Here is a 19,937-nt window from a genome sequence, read left to right as displayed (position 1 = left end):
AAAAAGATGAGAGAAGCCTGTAATTTTCATCATAGGTACTCTTCAACAATGAGAGACAGATTGAGGGAAAATAATCCAGGAAATCACATTGTAGGATTTATATTCATTAATTGGTCAATTCCTCTTCAAAGTAAGTATTTGGTCACATACAAACATGCAAGATTTCTGTCTTTCACAGACCTGTAACTTCTTCTTTAATAGGCTCCTCTGTCCTCCACTCGTTACCTGTATTAATGGCACCTGTTTGGCCTCGTTATCATTATAAAAGACACCTGACACAACTTCAAACAGTCACACTCCAAACTCCACTATGGCCAAGACCAAATAGCTGTCAAAGTACACTAGAAACACAATTGTAGACCTGCACCAGGGGCTGGGAAGACTGAATCTGTAATAGGTAAGCAGCTTGGTGTCAATAAATCAACTGTGGGATTATCCATCCATCCATTTTCTACCGCTTATTCCCTTCGGGGTCGCGGCAGGCGCTGGAGCCTATCTCAGCTACAATCGATTAATTATTAGAAAATGGAAGACATACAAAACCACTGATAATCTCCTTCCATCTGGGGCGCCACGCAAGATCTCACCCCGTGGGGTCAAAATGATCACAAGAACGGTGAGCAAAAATCCCAGAATCAGACGGGGGACCTAGTGAATGACCTGCAGAGAGCTGGGACCAAAGTAACAAAGGCTACCATCAGTGACACACTACTCAAATCCTGCAGTGCCAGACATGTCCCCTTGTTTAAGCCAGTACATGTCCAGGTCAGTCTGTAGTTTGGTAGAGAGCATTTGGATGATCCAGAAGAGTATTGGGAGAATGTCATATGGGCAGATGAAACCAAAATATAAATTTTTCGGTTTAAACTCAACTTGTTGTGTTGGGAAGAGAAGGATTGCTTAGTTGCATCCAAGGAACACCATACCTACTGTGATGCATGGGGGTGGAAACATCATGTTTTGGGGCTGTTTTTCTGCAAAGAGACCAGGAGGACTGATCCGTGTAAAGCAGGGGTGGGCAATTACTTTTTATTGGGGGCCGCATGAGCAACCCGAGCACTGCTGGAGGGCCACATCGACAATATTTCAATTAAATTTTGCTCAATATTATTTTTGATATACCGTAAGATAAATAATAATAATAATAATAATTAATAATAATATTAATAATACTTTCATTTAACCTAACTTAACTTTATACAAAAGCAGATTGCTTTTGATGGTTTTATTTTTAACACTGTCTTACACTACACTTCCTGATGTACAATACAATGCAAAAATGTCAATTTCTGCACAGGGTTAATTTAAAGTCCAACATTTTTCCCCGTCAGATTTGGACAACCATCTGTTGTCACACCTGCCAGCTTGTCCCATTTCTGTCCTAACATGTCCAAACACGCATTTACCTATGTGAACAAGTCATTACCTGTTGTTGTCCCTTTTAATTGACTGCATGGCTGCCAGCTCCTTCGTGATTTGAAAGTCAGCAGTTATCCCACGTAAGAAGATGAGCAGCTGGGCGGTGTTACGTACATCACAGCTCTCATCCAAAGCCAGCGAAAAACAGTCAAAGTTTCAGGTGTTGTGCCGGATAAAGCACCCCCGGCGTAGAATGCACCCCCTGACGGGAGTGTTATATCAACTAAAGCCCACACTTAAAGTTTCCACGTGCAAGATTGAATCTATTTAAAAAATTTATTTAATAAGAAGCCAAAAGTGCAAAAACAATACAACAGTGTTGGAGGAGTTGTGAATGAATGAAATATGAAACCCGTGCTGCAGTCGCTGCTGGGCCACAACATTAGGTACACCTGCAGATTGCAGCACGGATTTCATATTTCATTCATTCACAACTCCTCCAACACGAACATTATTGTTTTTGCACTTTTGGCTTCTTATTAAATAACTTTTTTAAATAGATTCAATCTTGCACGTGGAAACTTTAAGTGTGGGCTTCAGTTGACATAACACTCCCGTCAGGGGGTGCATTCTACGTCGGGGCTGCATTATCCGGCACAACACCTGTTATATCAGCGCAACAGAGTCCAATAAGCACTCCTTAATAAACTCTCCGTCAGAAAACGCCTTACTTTTTCTGGCGGTTTTGTGAGAAATGACGAAACTTGTCCTCACGGCTGCATTCTGGGGGTGTGAAATATGGCAAAAAGTCCTTGTTGGGTTTGCAGTTTTACCATCAACGCATCAGCCTCCCTTGCGCGCGCTTTATCAGACAGATTCCGTTATTTTTCCTCGTGCTTCGTTGTGTTGTGGCGATTCAAATTATATTCTTTAAACACAGCAAGCTGTGTACCACACATTAAGCACACGGCTTTACCTTTAATTTATGTAAAGAAATACTTGTCAGTCCATGTCTTGTTGGAAACACACCATTCGTCATCAACTTTTCTCTTTTTAGCGTCTCATCACTTGTCGCTATGCACCTTCACTCACAGGTTACACCCGGACATACGCCCATAAATAACACTTTTCAAAATAAAAGCAGCACAGTTGTATTGCGCGCACGACATAGATGTTTTTTAAACTTTATTTTGTAATTTGTGATTGCCGCTGTTCACATTCACTCACTCGCATACGTCCACACGGAAGTAATACAAATAACGCTTTTCAAAACAAAAGCAGCACCGTTGTATTGCACACTCGACATAGATACTTTTTAAAATCTTTTTTGTAATTTATGATTGGCCTTACGCGGGCCGGACAGGGACGCACAAAGGGCCGGATGTGGCCCGCGGGCCGCAGAATGCCCAGGTCTGGTGTTAAGGAAGGAAAGAATGAATGGGGCCATGTATCGTAAGATTTTCATTGAAAACCTCTTTCCATCAGCAAGAGCATTGAAGATGAAACATGGCTGGGTCTATCAGCAATAATGATCCCAAACACATCGCCCTGGCAACGAAGGAGTAGCTTTGTAAGAAGCATTTCAAGGCCCTGGAGTGGCCTCGCCAGTCTCCAGATCTCAACCCCATAGAAAATCTTTGGAGAGAGTTGAAAGTCCTTGTTGCCCAGCAACAGCTCTAACACAACTGCTCTAGAGGTGATCTGCATGGAGGAATGGTCCAAAATACCAGCAACAGTGTGTAAAAACCTTATGAAGACTTACAGAAAACGTTTGACCTCTGTCATTGCCAACAACGGGTATATGACAAAGTATTGAGATTAACTTTTATTGACCAAGCACTTATTTTCCACCATAATTTGCAATAAATTATTTAAAAATCAATGTGATTTTCTGGATTTTTTTTCTCATTTTGTCTGTAATAGTTGAGGTATACCTATGATGAAAATTACAGGTCTCTCCCCTCTTGCACAATTGGTGATTGACTAAATACTTTTTTGCCCCACTTTATATGGAGTCTGTGCACACTGCACTTATGTGTAATGCACATGATCAATAATAATCGCTATTGACTTTATACATCAGGCGGTAACACTATTGCAATGTATCAAGTTTCATGTTTAAAAAAACTTTAGACAGTCTGCGGGCTGTAGTTTAGGGAACCCTAAATTAAGCAATTATTTGGCGTATCACTGCAAACCACAGTCCCAGAGCCATGTATAGAGAGAGTATGGCCGACTCGGTTTTAAAGTTGGCAGCAAAATGTCAGTGGCTTTTGATCAATCAGAATGGCCTGAGAATCTCCTAAATGATTGATCAAAAGCCTCTCACGTGACTACAGGGCGCCATTTTGCTGCCAACTTTGAAACCGATTTGGTCATACTCTTTCTTTACACGGCTCTGACTAGTGGTACACGTACCACAGTTCGAAAAACACTTATGTACAGCATTTACCTTGGAGAGCGGAATTCTAAGGCAGAGGTGCCCAAACTACGACCATGTCCGGCCCGCCGGGGTGTTCAATGTGGTCTGCGAGATGTCTGATAATTTTGTTTTAATAACATCAGAGATAATACACCGCACATGTATCTCTCTCAATGGGTAAATGTTTACGGAAGTGTGTACTATATTAGATTACAAATCCCAGAGCATAGCATTCATTTATATGTAACAACCCAAACAACTGTTCCCACCTATGGTGCAAATAATGAAAAAGGCACACATCAAAGTAACAAACATGTGCCACACAATGTCACCTGGCCACTGAACTATGTGGATATTACACAAAATGTCTAATCACCATACCTAATTCAAAATTACACCCATCTAATTCCATTACGAAGCATGATGCGTAGTATGCAAAACTCTCAACACTTCCCCATGTTTGGCGAATTTTATCTTTGTTTGATGTTTCTGATTGATTACAAAACGTTAAGGAGGCAGTCAGATAAATAAACCGAGGTTGGAGTCAGACTTTCACATACCGTATTTTCCGGACTATAAGGTGCACTTAAAATCTTTTTTTTTATCAAAACTCGACAGCGCGCCTTATAACCTGGTGCGCCTAATGTAAGGAATACATTTGGTTGAGCTTACCCACCTCGAAGCAATTTTATTAGGTACATGGTAAAATATGTGTGACCAGTAGATGGCAGTCAAAATAAGAGATACGTGTACACTCCACTATGATGGCAGTCTCACACACAAGAGATACATGTAGAATGCAATATGACTCAAGTAAACAACACCAACATTTTATACGTTCCATTGGAAATATAGAACATTACACACGGCACTCAAGAATCTATCAACATGTTTTAGTACGACTTTGATAAGCTATGAAGCCGCACCGCTTGATGGCTTGTCGGCGCATTAAACATATGGAGTATTATTATGGTCTGTGTATAAGGTAAGACATATTATCTAGCGTTTTGTTTCACAATATTATGCAAAAGCAACTTTTCTTACCTTCTAGTACCTGCTGATCTGTATTTGGGATCTGCATAAATCTTGAAAAATTGCGCATGTCCGCCTTTGTAGTCTGTGCTGACTCCGTAGTCGATAAGCTTCTTCTTTTTCTCTATCCTCTTATGTGACATTCATCCTCCCCTGTTGCCATTTCTAATATAAAGTAGTGTAAAGTTCTTACTTATATCTGTCAGTAAACTTGTCATGAAAGCGCTAAAACATACCGGTGTAGTGAGTTTACATTATTCACCCAAGGAACTTTAATTATTAGAGAGTTCCGGTTGGACGTTTTTTCACAGGACACATTTAGGATAGGATAGGACTTTATTGTCATTGCACAAGTACAACGAAACTATGTTGTCAGCACAAACCCGTTCAAGATTAGACAAACAAATAGTGTACAGGGTTACAGAACAGGAACGCTGATGGGTCGCCTTAGGCGCCCCGTAAAAGATAAGAAAAAGGTAAAACGCTGCGGAAGAAGATGAGTAAAAAAATACAATCTAGACTGGGCTCCTAAGGGGGCCTAGTCTGGAGTGGGAAAAAACCTCCATGCAATGCACACAAACACGTTACATTTAATCACGACAACGACAGCTCCTTGAGTGGCTGCCATCGTCTTACGAATTTGACGATACACCAGAGCAATGCCCAGCCCAATCAGCATGTGCCCCCCGATCACGGTTCCAAATAGGTAGATGTCTTCCACGTCCTCGATGGAAAGGACTGAGAGGCACATGATTCTCCATTTATCCCAGGAATCTCTCACGTACCCCGCAGCAATGGTTCCATCAGGGCAGCCAGGCTCCCCCGAACATCTTTTCCTCGTCGAAAAGATTTTGTCAATTGCGTCGAGAGTGCAGCTGATCATTTCCATGTCTGATGTTTAGATTTGAGGACAGCGCAAATATTAATATATTAATATTTAATATTTAATCATTTATACTTTCTTTAGTGTAAATAACAGTTGAAACGTAAGTGTTGTTGTTCAGGCTTAGTTCTTATATAGCTTGCTTTAATTTATGCTTAAGCAAAGTTTGGACATCCCTATTTTACGATATTTCCTTTAAGCTACACGCCATCAACAGCTTCTCCAGATTTCACAAAGAAATGTCCGCTATTTATATTTTATTCAAATGTCCTTGGCTGGCTTTATTGACTCATTCTGCTTCAGTATGACGCAGACTGGCAGTGCTACGCTCAAACTGTTTCACCAACGTTTTTGATGTGTTTTTTTTTTAATCTGTCCTTCACAATCTTCATTCCCATGGTTTGGAAACACAAAGTTATGTCGATCTCGGGCTTTTAGCTAATGCTAGCGAATAAGACCGAATGTCTTGGCCGCATCTTGTGAGGTTCACTGTGGCATTTGCTATGCAAACTAGTGGTAAAGACGCTCGTAACCCCAATTTACAACAGTAGCCGAGAGGCCACTCATCTCCCCAAAAACTTGTACTCTCGTACCACTGTGCTTATTTAGTGTAATATTTTGACATTACTCTAATTAATATGACTGTATTTTCATTATTCATTTTTTTCAGCTTTTTTAACATATGTGCTGTTGTTGCTTATAAGCAGAAATTCACCCGAGAAGCCCCAAAAGGAGACCAGGATGTTTTGATCCAACCATTATTGGAGCACTGCAGCTCTGAAAAGATGAACACCTGGCTGGGTATGTAGAATTGTTGTATATGTTACAATTTATATTCTTCTCTGTGCCTCAATGTCTGTGTTTGAACAAACAGTACAGTAAAAAAATTAATGGGGTCTCCTGCTGACTTTGTAAGTCATCCCGATTATTAAATACATGACTTGATGGAAAGTTTTTTAACAGAGAGATTATGTATTTGTTTATTTATTATAGTGCTAGATATGCCCAAGTGTACATTCGAACTCATGTCTCCTGACTGTGCGGCCTAAATGCTAACCACTAAGTCACCTTGTGGACTCCAAAAACAGACTATCAACACAAATCTATAGAAAAACATTAGATACAAGTTATTTGTATTATTATTTTATTATGTATAATTCATTATTTTTATTTTTATTTGTATAAAGTGGAATCCAGTAAGTATTTGAACCTTTCCAGTCAGCACAAATGTTCTTCAGTATGGAACTTTGTGGGCACAATAATAAAAAAATGGAACAAATACAAGATACAGTACAGGGCGCTAATTCTCCTCAAAGACCAACCTATACCAACCACCTCTAACTGACAAGACATAAAAATACATCAATGCCATATTCGTACATAATGTACCGTAAATTCCGGATTATAAGCCGCTACTTTTTTCCTACACTTTGAAACTTGCGGCTTATAAAATGGAGCGGCTAATTTACAGATTTTTCTTCACTAATGGCCATAATTCAACAAGTTGTCATCAACAGACACTGAAAGGTTGTGTTAGTGTATGTGCGATGGCGCCATCTTTTGAACGAGGTTGCCTACTGCAGTTGCTGCGGGTTGCACGTCTCCAGTAATTTGTTCTGTTTAGTGCTTTCAACCGGAAGTTCGTCTTCTCGTCGTCTATAGCGATTCTTCATTCATCACTCCAAATAACGTTTGTAAGTTTCCCGGGCGCGGCCACCGCTGCTGCTCACTGCTCCCCTCACCTTCCAGGGGGTGAACAACGGGATGGGTCAAATGCAGAGGACAAATTTCACCACACCTAGTGTGTGTGTGTGACAATCATTGGTACTTTAACTTTAACTTTACAATATAACTAAAACAATTCATACATTCTAAACAGTCCCATTTGTGATGTTTGTAGGAGTGTTTTCATGCATATTTGTATGTGCTATTGTAATGTAATGAAGCTGGTGTCTTTATCATTAGCTAATATGCTGATACGTTTACAAGTGTCAACGTTAGAATTATTAATTTATGATGGCACTCTGTTTGTATTGTTCCAGTTTCATAAATTCACCAAAACATCACTGTGGACTTATTCAGTCTGTTTAGCTGATTGGAGCGCTAGCTTCCGCAGCTAATGGGCCTGGGATGATGACTTCTGTTTTGTTTGATCAGCCGTTTTACTGACACTGTTTGAAAACAATTAAGGTATGTAAATAAATCTAATTTCACAACGCATATAGCTGCGGCTTACAGTCCGGTGCGGGTAACATATGGAAAATATATTTTTCTTCTAAAATTTTGTGGATGCGGTTTTGTAGTCCGGAAAATAAAGTGTCTCTATGTCACCCACTCACATCCTCACTTCCGTGTTTAAATTGACAGGAATGTTGAGTTGTGATGATAATCTCTCATCATGTCTCATTGGTTTGTTTTTATGATGGGATAGGATACACGTTTATTCATCCCACAACAGGGACATTATGTGGTTGCAGTGCAGATTCAAAAGGTCCACAAGAAAGTATTATAAGTAGCCCAAAAGTCATGAAAGTGCTACCCCTGGTTGTGCAGTCCAGAAAGGGTTTATACCAAAAGGTGAAAAAACAAGGGATAAACATTAAAGGAGGATAAAAAAAGAACTCAGAGCTGCTGCAACCAGCTGCCACTTTACATACGGCAACAAAAGTCAAACGCAATGAAAAACTTAAAAAAATAGCAATAAATAATACGTATTGGGCACATATGATTGCACCATGCATTGATAAATAATAAAACAAAAACACTTAACACCCATGTACAGTTTCATTCATTTTATCTGAACAGATGAGGGATTTTTTCCCCCTCATGGCGCTCCCTGTCAAATGCCACGCTGGGCAATTCCCAAGTGGCTCATACCTAAAACCCCTTACTGCTTTTGGGGTAAGGCTGATTTTGACAAAGGTGCCCTGGAAAAACTTGCTAATGCTTTCAAAGGAGATAAGACCACAAGTCAACAAGAGATGTATGAGTAACACACTTTGCTGTGATGGAATAAGATCCTGCAGGGCTCGCAAAGTCCCTATATTCTCAAAGATGCATCTACAGGCCTGTCAACACCTGAATGAGTCAGAGAAAGCCCTGGAGAATGTGATGTGGTCAAGAAGAAAAATGTTGAGCTTTTTGGCATCAACTCGACTCACTGTGTTGGAAACCAGATTAAAAAAAATTACCCCATAAACACCATCAATCCTTCCCGTGTGTACAGTAAGTGGAAACATTTACTGCCAAGGGCACAGAATCTCTGACGGGAACCTCCTGGTCTCAACCACAATACTGAAGATGGCCGATGACCCAAAACACGGCAACAAGGCAGTGGCACAAGAAGAAGCACATTAAGGTCAAGCCAGTCTCCAGAATTTAATCCCACAGAAAATCTGTTTAGGAGGCTGAAATTCTGAGCAAAGGGCTCGATTTGGGAAGTATCTGTGAAGAGCAGATCAAAATCCCCCGAGATGCGTACAAAACCTCTTTAATGGTCTAGCATTGCTTTTTGCTGGCTTCGCCGCCAATTACTACTGTAAATCATGTTTTGCTTAAGGTAAATGGTAATGGGCTATACTTGTAAAGCGCTTTTCTACCTTTTTTTTTAAGGAACTCAAAGCGCTTTGACACTATTTTCACATTCACTCATTCACACACACGTTCACACACTGATGGCGGGCGCTAACCAGGACCCATCAGGAGCAAGGGTGAAGTGTGTTGCTCAAGGACACAACGGACGTGACTAGGATGGTAGAAGGTGGGGATTGAACCAGGAACCCTCAGGTTGCTGGCACAGCCACTCTTCCATCTGCGCCACGCTATCCCAGGATCGAATACCATGTATCCAAAATAAATGTAATTTATTTTGTTTTTTCTTGATTTGTTTGACATATATTTAATCTTTCAGTTAAACAAAATATGTGTATTGTATGTTTTTTAAAAGAGTGTAAATGATAAAATCAGCAGGAGATCAAATACTGTAATTGTTTCCTCCATTGTTTTGATAGTGGACAGCATTTAATCCAACAGAACTGTTTTACTGCTGCATATAAACATACAGTGCATCCAGAAAGTATTCACAGTGCCTAACTTTTTGAAAATGTTTTTGTATTACAGCCTTATTTCAAAATAGAATAAATGCACTTTTGTCCTCAAAATTCGTCAGACAATACCCCATAATGACAATGTGAAAGGTTTTAGTTTTTTTAATTTTGTAAATTTATAAAAAATAAAAATGTTTTAAATATTGCTTAAATCATTTGTTCATAAGTATTCACAGCATTTGCTCAATACTTTGTTGATGCACTTTTGGCAATAATTAAAGTCTTTTCGAATATGATGTCACAAATTCGGCACACTGATCTTTGGGCAGTTTTGCCCATTCCTCTGTGCAGCACCTCTCAAGATTGGATGGGAAGCATTGGTTTTCGTCCAGGATTTCTCTGTACATTGCTGCATTCATCTTAGCCTAGTCAGGGAGGTGACCAAGAACTCAATGGTCACTCCGTCAGCTACAGAATTCCTCTGTGGAGAGAGTAAAACCTTGCTGCAGTGAAGGACAACATCTCCGCAGCAATCAATTAATCAGACCTGTATGGTAAAGAAGACAGACGGAAGCCATTTCTTAGTAAAAAGTTTGACAAAATGCACCGTAAAAGACACTCTACCATGAGAAACAAAATCTGTGGTGTGATGAGACTAACATTGAACTCTTTGGTGTGAATGCCAGGCGCCATGTTTGGAGGAAACCAGGTCCCGCTCATCAGTTGCCAATACCATCTCTACAGTGACGCATGGTGGTGGCAGCATCATGCTGTGGGGATGTTTTTCAGCAGCAGGAACTGGGAGACGAGTCTCGATAGAACAATCTCAATAAATAAAATACTGTAAAAAACAAAATTCAGAGTTATAAGATTAGATATATTTTATTTTCCAAATAGGATTTACAATACAATTACCGTATTTTTCGGAGTATACGTCGCTTCGGAGTACAAGTCACACCGGCTGAAAATGCATAATAAAGAAGGGAAAAAACATATAAGTCGCACTGGAGTATAAGTCGCATTTTTGGGGGAAATTTATTTGATAAAACCCAACACCAAGAATAGACATTTGAAAGGCAATTTAAAATAAAGTATAGTGAACAACAGGCTGAATAAGTTTACGTTATATGACGCATAAATAACCAACTGAGAACATGCCTGGTATGTTAACGTAACATATTATGGTAAGAGTCATTCAAATAACTATAACATATAGAACATGCTATACGTTTACCAAACAATCTGTCACTCCTAATGGCTAAATCCCATGAAATCTTATACGTCTAGTCTCTTACGTGAATGAGCTAAATATTATTATTTTATAGTTTACGGTAATGTGTTAACAATTTCACACATAAGTCACTCCTGAGTCTAAGTCGCACCCCTGGCCAAACTATGAAAAAAACTGCGACTTATAGTCCGAAAAATACGGTACAGTCATCAAAAAATTTAAAGATAATTTCCTCTGAGTATTGGTGGATGTTAACAGGATGACAGTTCCATATATTCAAGACTGATCAATAGTTCTGAGGTCCCATTCTTCTTTCTTTGTGTGACGTTATGTGATGGTTTATATAAATGTGGTGCCTCATGAGACGCTAAAAAAAAAACAATGATATCAGCATTCTGTAGATTAGATTAAAGGCAACTCACAATCCCTCATATTGAGGGGAACAATCACTCTGTGATTGCCATTATGTCAGTGGACATGTCTCGTGTTGTAGAAGTGGCCTCTCAAGACATACAGTTTTTATATACTGTAAATTTTGTTCAGTAAACTGAAACTACTTACCTTTAAAATGTATGTTCACTGCTCTTAATTTCAACATTTGTCAAATTCAACCACACCTGCAAATACCTTTATGCTACTAAGTTTTTCTTGTCAATTGTAAACAATATTTGATTTAATATACCTACAGTAGGGGTGTTCCAATCGGGTTTTTACGCAACCAAGTTCGATACTGATCATTTATGAGTGAGATTGGCCTGTCACATGTATTAAATTTGAATGTATTTATGGCAGTGGTTCTTAACCTTGTTGGAGGTACCGAACCCCACCAGTTTCATATGCGCATTCACCGAACCCTTCTTTAGTGAAAAATCAAATGTTTTTTTTTTTTCAAATTCAAGACAAAGTTATATGTTTTTGGTAACACTTTAGTATGGGGAACATATTCTAAGTAACAAAGACTTAATTTAGAGTTTTTTGGACACTAGGGGAACATATTCTAAGTAACAAAGACTTAATTTAGAGTTATTTGGTTAGGGTTAGGGTTAGAGGGTTAATAAGGCCATGCCGAATAAGGCATTAATAGGTACTTAATAATGACTAGTTAAGAGCCAACATGTTACTAATTTGCATGTTAATAAGCAACTAATCAATGGTGAATATGTTCCCCATACTAAAGTGTTACCCTGTTTTTTTACAGGTGCACAAAATGAACCGTGCATGAACATCAACTTGTTCAAACACAAAACCAACACAGTGCATAAAATCACAACAAATTACACACCTGCAAATCAGTCTGACTTCTGCTGTTGCCGTATCCGCAATACGCCGATAGGGAGAAGTTTTTATTTACACGGTGAGTCGGGTGTGTCTTGACCTCCGCCGAATCCCTAGGGTTTGATCGAACCCAGGTTAAGAACCACTGATTTATGGTGAGTGCTATTGATTGTGTAACAATATCAACAACAATATTTAAACTAGTTTCTTATTCTCTTTTATTGCATACAATTGTTTGAGTCAATAGTACACAATATCTAAACTAAAGCAAAAACTACTATCTACTACTCATTGAAACCCTTTGTATTTTGCCCTCAAAGACCTCCTGTGTCCAGGGTTATTCCTTAAATTTGTAAACATTAACCAAAACAACTGAAAAATGTAATTATTGATCTACAGTAGAAAGGGGATTCATATGGCCCCATTTATCGCGGTTTAACTGACACACGAAATGTGACGAATTGGGGGGCTGCAGTTTTCATTTTAGCCAGCAGACTGCAGTAGAGTGTTAAATATCTAAAAAAAAAAAAAAAGTGTTTTGTGGCAATTCCAACTTCGACCACAGCGTCAGTTGCTATTTAGAGAGGCGCTTTCCATCATTTTCAGCAGACTGCATTGCAAAATTATTAACCCCCCACTTTCCTCTCAAGCGAGATCCGCCCAGGAATGGGGCCATATCAACTGATCAATCAATCAAAGTTGACTTATACAGCCCTTAATCACAAATTTCTCAAAGGGCTGCACAAGCCACAACGACATCCTCGGCCACATCAGGACAAGAAAAACCTCAACCCAATGGGAACTACCAGAATCCTTGGAAGGGACTGGGGGGATACCGGTGCAATTGATGCCGAGTGGATACGGTTAATAATGTAAGAGTCCAGTCCATAGTGGGGCCAGCAGGGGAACATGCATCTTGGATGTAGACACGTCAGGGCGCAGAGACGTCACCGACTGATGCATAAGGAGTGGTCCACCCCGGGTCCTGACTTCATGTGAAAGTCCAGTCCATTGGGAGGCCAGCAAGGGATCATCTTGAATGGAGACAAGTCAGCAGCGCAGAGACGTCACCAACTGATGCAAAGAGGAGTGGTCCGTCCTGGTCCCCACTTGGAACAGCTAGCGCAGCTTCCGTGAGCAGAAAAGAGAGATCTTCAAATAGGGGTCTATTTAAAGGCTAGAGTAATATAAATCCCCTCCCTACTGTAATCACTCCAATATTAATCATATACTGATACTATCTTTGATATCTGCATTACCGATATTATCGATCGAGGAGAACCAGCCTCGTACATGTACAGCTGCTTGCTACACACCAACAGAGCATCGTTGTATTATCCTCTCTTTAGACCAGATGTGTTAACAAGTGATTAGCCCTTAGAGCAGGGCTAATCAACCAAATTGATGTCGGAGCCACATTTCCAGAAAGCTAAGGACCAAGGGGCCAAACTTCTCCCTTCAATATTATTTTTATTTTAAGAACCAGCATCCTCAGCAGTAGACTTTTTTTTTTCAGTCTATTTATTTTGTCAGTAACAAATTTCGACAGCTCCGCAGGGACCCTGAACCGGATACGCTGGTGTTTGAGTGTATGACATGTGTCCTTAACTGCTGTCTGGTCTGTCCGTTCAGGTGTGGTGTACGGGTATAAAGGCTTGCTGCTGCTGCTTGGCATCTTCCTGGCTTACGAGACAAAGTCAATATCCACGGAGAAAATCAATGACCACCGGGCTGTGGGCATGGCTATCTACAACGTTGCTGTGAGTTGAACAAAAATATCCGACCAAACATTAACCTTACATGGGTTATTTAATGAAGTCATGCTAAAAAATGAAACAAATGTAGGTTCATGGTTGTACTTGTACATATGTTCCTATTCCACACATCAGAAAGATTTTAAAAATATCTATATTTTTTAAAATTGTGTGTGAATAAGATTAGCTCACACTTACATTGATATTTTAATCTTAGATTGCATATTTTACAATAATCTTACAAATCATAAACAATTTTAATATTTCCATTGTGTGTAAAGTCTCGTACAGTTTTGATTGTAGTTTAAACATAAGATACTAATGTCCATAATGCATAACATAATAATGGCATGCAGTGCGGTGGTACCACAGTTTTCATACGCCCCGATTTTGGTAGGATTCGGTTTTTGATTTAGTTTTTTTCCGCAGTTTTCAGTTACCGTCTCTGTTATTGTACCATTGCACACTGCGCTGAACAAACTAAACTGTTTGCCCATGTATCAAGCGAAACAAAGAATTCCACGCCGCATCTGTGACTGTACTTTTTTTATTGAGTATGATTGACATATAATGCACAGTGGGGCCAAAACAAGTTGTGAGTGCTTGAATTTTGATAAAGAAGCTAAGAAACGCTTTTGAATTACCAAAAGACTCTTCCCTACACTTCTACCTCTCCACTCATCGTCTTCTTTAGCCACAAGCGTGTTTAACCAACTTAAAGGTGATCCTAAAAATTCATGGATCCATTTATTTCATATTTCATGTGAATTTCACTTAGTTATATGTGTGTCATGCTGTTTTGGGCGTCTGAAACAAATTACCGTATTTTCCAAACTATAGGCTATAGACTATATATATTGAAAGTCTACCGTAGTTCCTTCTGTTTCATGCCTTAAACCGGAAGTATAAGTGCCGTTCCACCTTACTAGTCGTAAATAGGTTTTCTACTCGTATGGTTTCTTCATTCATCACTCTAAACGTTTGTAAGTTTTACATTATAACTAAAACAATTCATACTTACTAAACCGTCATATGTCTGATAGTAGTGTTTTCATGCATATTTTTGATTTTTTTTTTAATAAGTGGGAGGATGTGTAAGTAACTCATTGCATTAGTTTCAGTTAAATAAATGCCAGCTGAAATAATTCTCTTTGCAGCAATTATCCAATAATGTGACTTGTTTTGTTTTGGCAGAAGAAGCCGCAGTTAAAATTTTACCTCCGTCTTTTAGCTAGTTAACTTTACAACGTCCAAGTGGTAACACAGGTCCAACTTGCATTTGATAAACAAAAGACTGCCAAAAACCACAATGACAGATAATTACTTGTTTTTCAGCTGTGGTCCGTATGGGCCGCAGCGGTACATATTTGTAAATATCTTTTCCACCACTTGTTTTGCAGTATTGACAGTTTCAAACAAACAGAAGAAGTCTGAAGCTAAAGTCAGAGAGAAGTTTTTTAAGCGCTGAAATGGTGAAGCTGTATTTTTATTTGCACTTTAATTGTTTTTGACCGTTAAGAAATATATTCATTATTAATTTACCGTGTTTTTCAAACTATAAGTCGCAACTTTTTTTCTACGCTTTAGACCCTGAGGTTTATAAAACGGTGCGACTTATTCATGGTTTTTTCTTCATTAACGACCATAATGTTTTGTACTCACCAAAAAGTTTTCAACAGAGACACTTAAAATGTGTTTTATTGGTGTGAAATGGCACCATCTTTTGGACAAGTTTGCTCACTGCAGGAGCTGTGGGTTTAAAATGTACTTCCTGTTTTGTGCCTTGAACCGGAAGTATATCCCCATTTATCTACTATTCGTCTTTAGTGTTTCTTCTCAAAAGGAGTCTTCATTCATCACTCCAAGCAACATTTGTAAGTTTTACAATATAACTAAAAAGATTCATACTTAATAAACCATTTGTTGTTTGTAGGTGTGTTTTCATGCATATTTGTACGTGCTATCGTAATGTAATCAAGCTAGCATTCTTAGCATTCACGAATATGCTGACACATTTACAAGTGTCTGTGTTAGTATTATTAACTTACAATGGCATTCTTTTGTATTGTTTCAGTTTTGTAAGTTTACCAAAACGTCATCATGGAGTTATTGAATCTGTTTAGCTGATTAGAGAACTAGCTTCCGCAGCTAGTGGTTCCATGACGATGACTTAGGTTTGTTTGATCAGCCATCTTACTGCCGTGTTGCAGGCATCGTTTGGAAACAAATGAGTCATGTAAATAAATATTTACAAAATCTTTCGTACCGGTATATATCTGCAATATATAGTCTGGTGCCACTAATATATGTAAAAAGATTTATTTATTCTATAATTTGGTGGATGCAGCTTAAATACCGGTGCGCTCTATAGCCCAGAAAGTACAATAGTTTATTTATTTTAGCACAACATTGTACGTAAATTTAATTTTTGTCAGTTATTTACAAGTCCCTTCTTATGCAGTATATATGGCAAGTACTTATTTTGCTAATCCGCCTGACCTAACCCTAAGGTTTATGTGTTAAATAAGTAATACTCAGTGGCCTTGTGGTTAGAGTGTCCGCCCTGAGATCGGTAGGTTGTGAGTTCAAACCCCGGCCAAGTCATACCAAAGACTATAAAAATGGGACCCATTACCTCCCTGCTTGGCACTCAGCATCTAGGGTTGGAATTGGGGGTGAAATCACCAAAAATCATTCCCGGGCGCGGCCACCGCTGCTGCTCACTGCTCCCCTCACCTCCCAGGGGGTGACCAAGGGGGATGGGTCAAATGCAGAGAATAATTTTGCCACACCTAGTGTGTGTGTGTGACAATCATTGGCACTTTAACTTAATAATCTTTGTGAATAATACATGGTTTCATATCATTTGACAAGGTTTTAAACTGTAAGTAGGTTAAATGTAATTGTTGAATACAGTTAAGATCAAGAGTAAGATTAGTAATTCAGTTTTCATATTTGATATTTAACGACTTTGATAAAGTGGATAAGTTGGTCCCTGAGGTCATAAAGGTTAAGAATCCCCAAGGTACATGATGATAGAGGGTCTTACTCAGTGTTGCTCAAGTTTAGAAGGATATTTCTCCCCAAAATAGTGTGACTTAAGGTTCTATTCAATATTCATTCATTACAGGAATGTTGCGACCAACCTTTCCTTCTGGTCGCTGAGAGGTGGAAATTAATTATTGGAGCTGGTATGACGGACAAAGACGCCAAAATCCGGACTGCGTTTTGTGTATTTATTAGAACACTCGTTTTGTAACACATAGGGCAGCATGGATAATGTGGCGTGTGCACAGCATATATATTTAAGCGTGAATTATAGCGGTCAACAAAAGTAAGGCAATGCATAATACATTCCTTCCTCTCTCCTAAATCCTGTTCTTTATTTCCTCCTTCCTTTAGGTACATGCTAGTCCGTTAAATACTTCCTTTGTACATACGACACACCCATGCCAATGCCCAAATGAACAACACCTCCCTTCAACCCTGCAGACACACTCGCACACACATTGCTACCCAAAACCTTCATTCTGTCTCCTACAAGAAATTTGCGATGTGACAATTGCATCTGTTCACAAAAATTCTAACATTTCCCGCAAATTATGCACAGCCTCGCAACTTTGTCCAATGCCTGCAACTTCCCTGCACATTTTGGCCGATCAGTATCAAGACACTCAAACGCACATATCAACTGCCTAATCAAATTATTTATTGTGTAGACAAAGCAGGAATGGTAACATTTTACAATATATCAAGTCTTTATTGCTTAAACATCTTAATTGTTGTCCTCCTTTGTAGCTCAGATCTACTTTAATTTCCATCTGAAGGGCTAAGCCTTCTGGGTAATGTAATGTTATTTTTTGTAATTTATATCTCGTAGTCATGCTAATTTGGTGCCTGTTTCGAGTATGCAGTGAAGGGCAATCACAAGCTACATGTAGCTAACCTATGTAGCTTAACTCCATTTTCCAGTAGCTTGGCGGTAGTTTAGCTACTTTTTGACAAGTAGCTTTTGCTGTAGCTTAGCTCCTTTTAGATCCATCAAAGCTAGAAGCTTGCAAGAGAGAAAATGGATGACGAATCCAAGCCAATGTGGAGAAAATACAATGACCTGGATGAAAGAGAACATTCATACATACGGAGAAAATCCCTGATGATTGGTTGGTGTTTGTATGATGAGTCACAGTTGGCTAAGGTTAGGTCGAAACATTACGGATTGGCCAATCAGAGGCAAGATAAGGCGGGTCATCGAAACTAGTAAGCAAAATTATAACAGTCACGCACTCATGTCACATGATGACAAGGGAGTCGGAGACAGAGGGACGATTCAAGCTGACTTCATTCCTTTAGTAATGAAGATGACGTCCAGGAAACCCACAGTAATGTGTGTCCTTAGCCATATTTAGACAAATGTGTGCATTTAGAGAAAACAGTGTTTTAGTTGTTTATTCTCTAAACCAAAATCATAACTGCTCTCTTCATCTAAGACGTCCAACACAAATTTAGGAACACAAATTAAGGTGAGTTGAGTTCATAAAAGGTTTTACTGCACATAACCATTACTAACTGTTCCCAAACAACACACAAGTCATTGTTTTGTTCTTTGGTCAAAATATAGATGCGTTTTTTTACTATACGTAGAAAAAAATAATAACATTATAGGGGTGGGCCATAGAAAAGGTAAACTAAATAAATGCATACAGTGGGGTGTGGTGGCCCCTAGAGGTAGTTGTAGGGTGACATGTGGTTAATAGTAATGGACCCTTATTGGGTCTATTTGTACACTTTAAGTCATATTAGCATTAAATGTAGCTTTGGTGTAGCAAGCTCCTTTTACAGTGTAGCTTGTAATGTAGTTTGCTACAATTCTCTGGGGGATAGCTTCCCCTGTAGCTTAGCTACATTTAATCGAGAGTACCTTGTAGCATAGCTTACTACATTTTCCAAGTAGCTTGCCCATCACTGCAAATATGTATGTATGTATATACAATATGAAGTACAAACAATAAAATATCAAATATTAAAGGGGTCATATAATGAAATTGTTTTCTACATTTAAAACACTTCCTTGTGGTCTAAATCAATGGTCCCCAACCTTTTTGTAACTGCGGACCGGTCAACGCTTGGAAATTTGTCCCACATATTTCATTCATTCACAACTCCTCCAACACGAACATTATTGTTTTAGCACTTTTGGCTTCTTATTAAATAACTTTTTTTAAATATATTCAATCTTTCACGTGGAAACTTTAAGTGTGGGCTTTAGTTGATATAACATTCCCGTCAGGGGGTGCATTCTACGCCGGGGGTGCATTATCCGGCACAACACTGCATGGGATTCTGGGTATTTGTTTTGTTGTGTTTATGTTGTGTTACTGTGCGGATGTTCTCCCGAAATGTGTTTGTCATTCTTGTTTGGTGTGGATTCACAGTGTGGCACATATTTCTAACAGTGTTACAGTTATTTATACGGGCACCGTCAGTGTAACCTGTATCGCTGTTGGCCAAGTATGCATTGCATTTACGTGTGTGTGCGTACAAAAGTCGCACATATTTGTGATCGGGCCGGCACGTTGTTGGAATGAATGAAAAGCAGACGTAACGACAGCTTGTAGAGGACGATAAACGCAGTGCCTTTAAAGCAGGCCCCCAAGACTGTGGTCCGGGTGGACCACGAGGTATAATGACTGATGAACAACTTCGTTCGATAATGAAAGTTGCCTCAGCTCAAAGCCTGAGCCCCGACATTAATGAACTAGCAACCCAGAAAAGATGGCAGGTATCTGGCTTGGGCACATCAGGTTAGATCAGTGTGTTGCAAACTGAGCAGTTTAAAGTCTTGAATGGTTGGTTTATTCATTTTTATTTTATTTTCTAATTTATTAGCCTGTGGAAAAAGTTAATGTTGATATTTACCTCAGAAGGCTGCAAATAG

At 39.1% G+C, this 19,937-nt stretch overlaps 1 protein-coding gene across 6 annotated transcripts in view; it reads left to right on the top strand.

Annotated features, from left to right (window-relative positions):
• gabbr1b (gamma-aminobutyric acid (GABA) B receptor, 1b) overlaps window positions 1-19,937 on the top strand; it is a 580,862-nt gene that overhangs the window by 517,724 nt on the left and 43,201 nt on the right. For all 6 annotated transcript variants that reach the window (XM_061966778.2, XM_061966776.2, XM_061966777.2 and 3 more), the window contains 2 exons: window positions 6,404-6,497; window positions 13,881-14,008. In XM_061966778.2, coding sequence (XP_061822762.1) covers window positions 6,404-6,497; window positions 13,881-14,008 — 222 coding nt within the window. The remainder of the gene's footprint in view (window positions 1-6,403; window positions 6,498-13,880; window positions 14,009-19,937) is intronic.

The sequence above is a fragment of the Nerophis lumbriciformis genome, linkage group LG11, assembly GCF_033978685.3.
Source record: "Nerophis lumbriciformis linkage group LG11, RoL_Nlum_v2.1, whole genome shotgun sequence".
Classification (NCBI taxonomy): Eukaryota; Metazoa; Chordata; class Actinopteri; order Syngnathiformes; family Syngnathidae; genus Nerophis; species Nerophis lumbriciformis.
The sequence above is the reverse complement of the archived record's forward strand: the minus strand, read 5'-3'. Positions and strand labels throughout refer to the sequence as shown.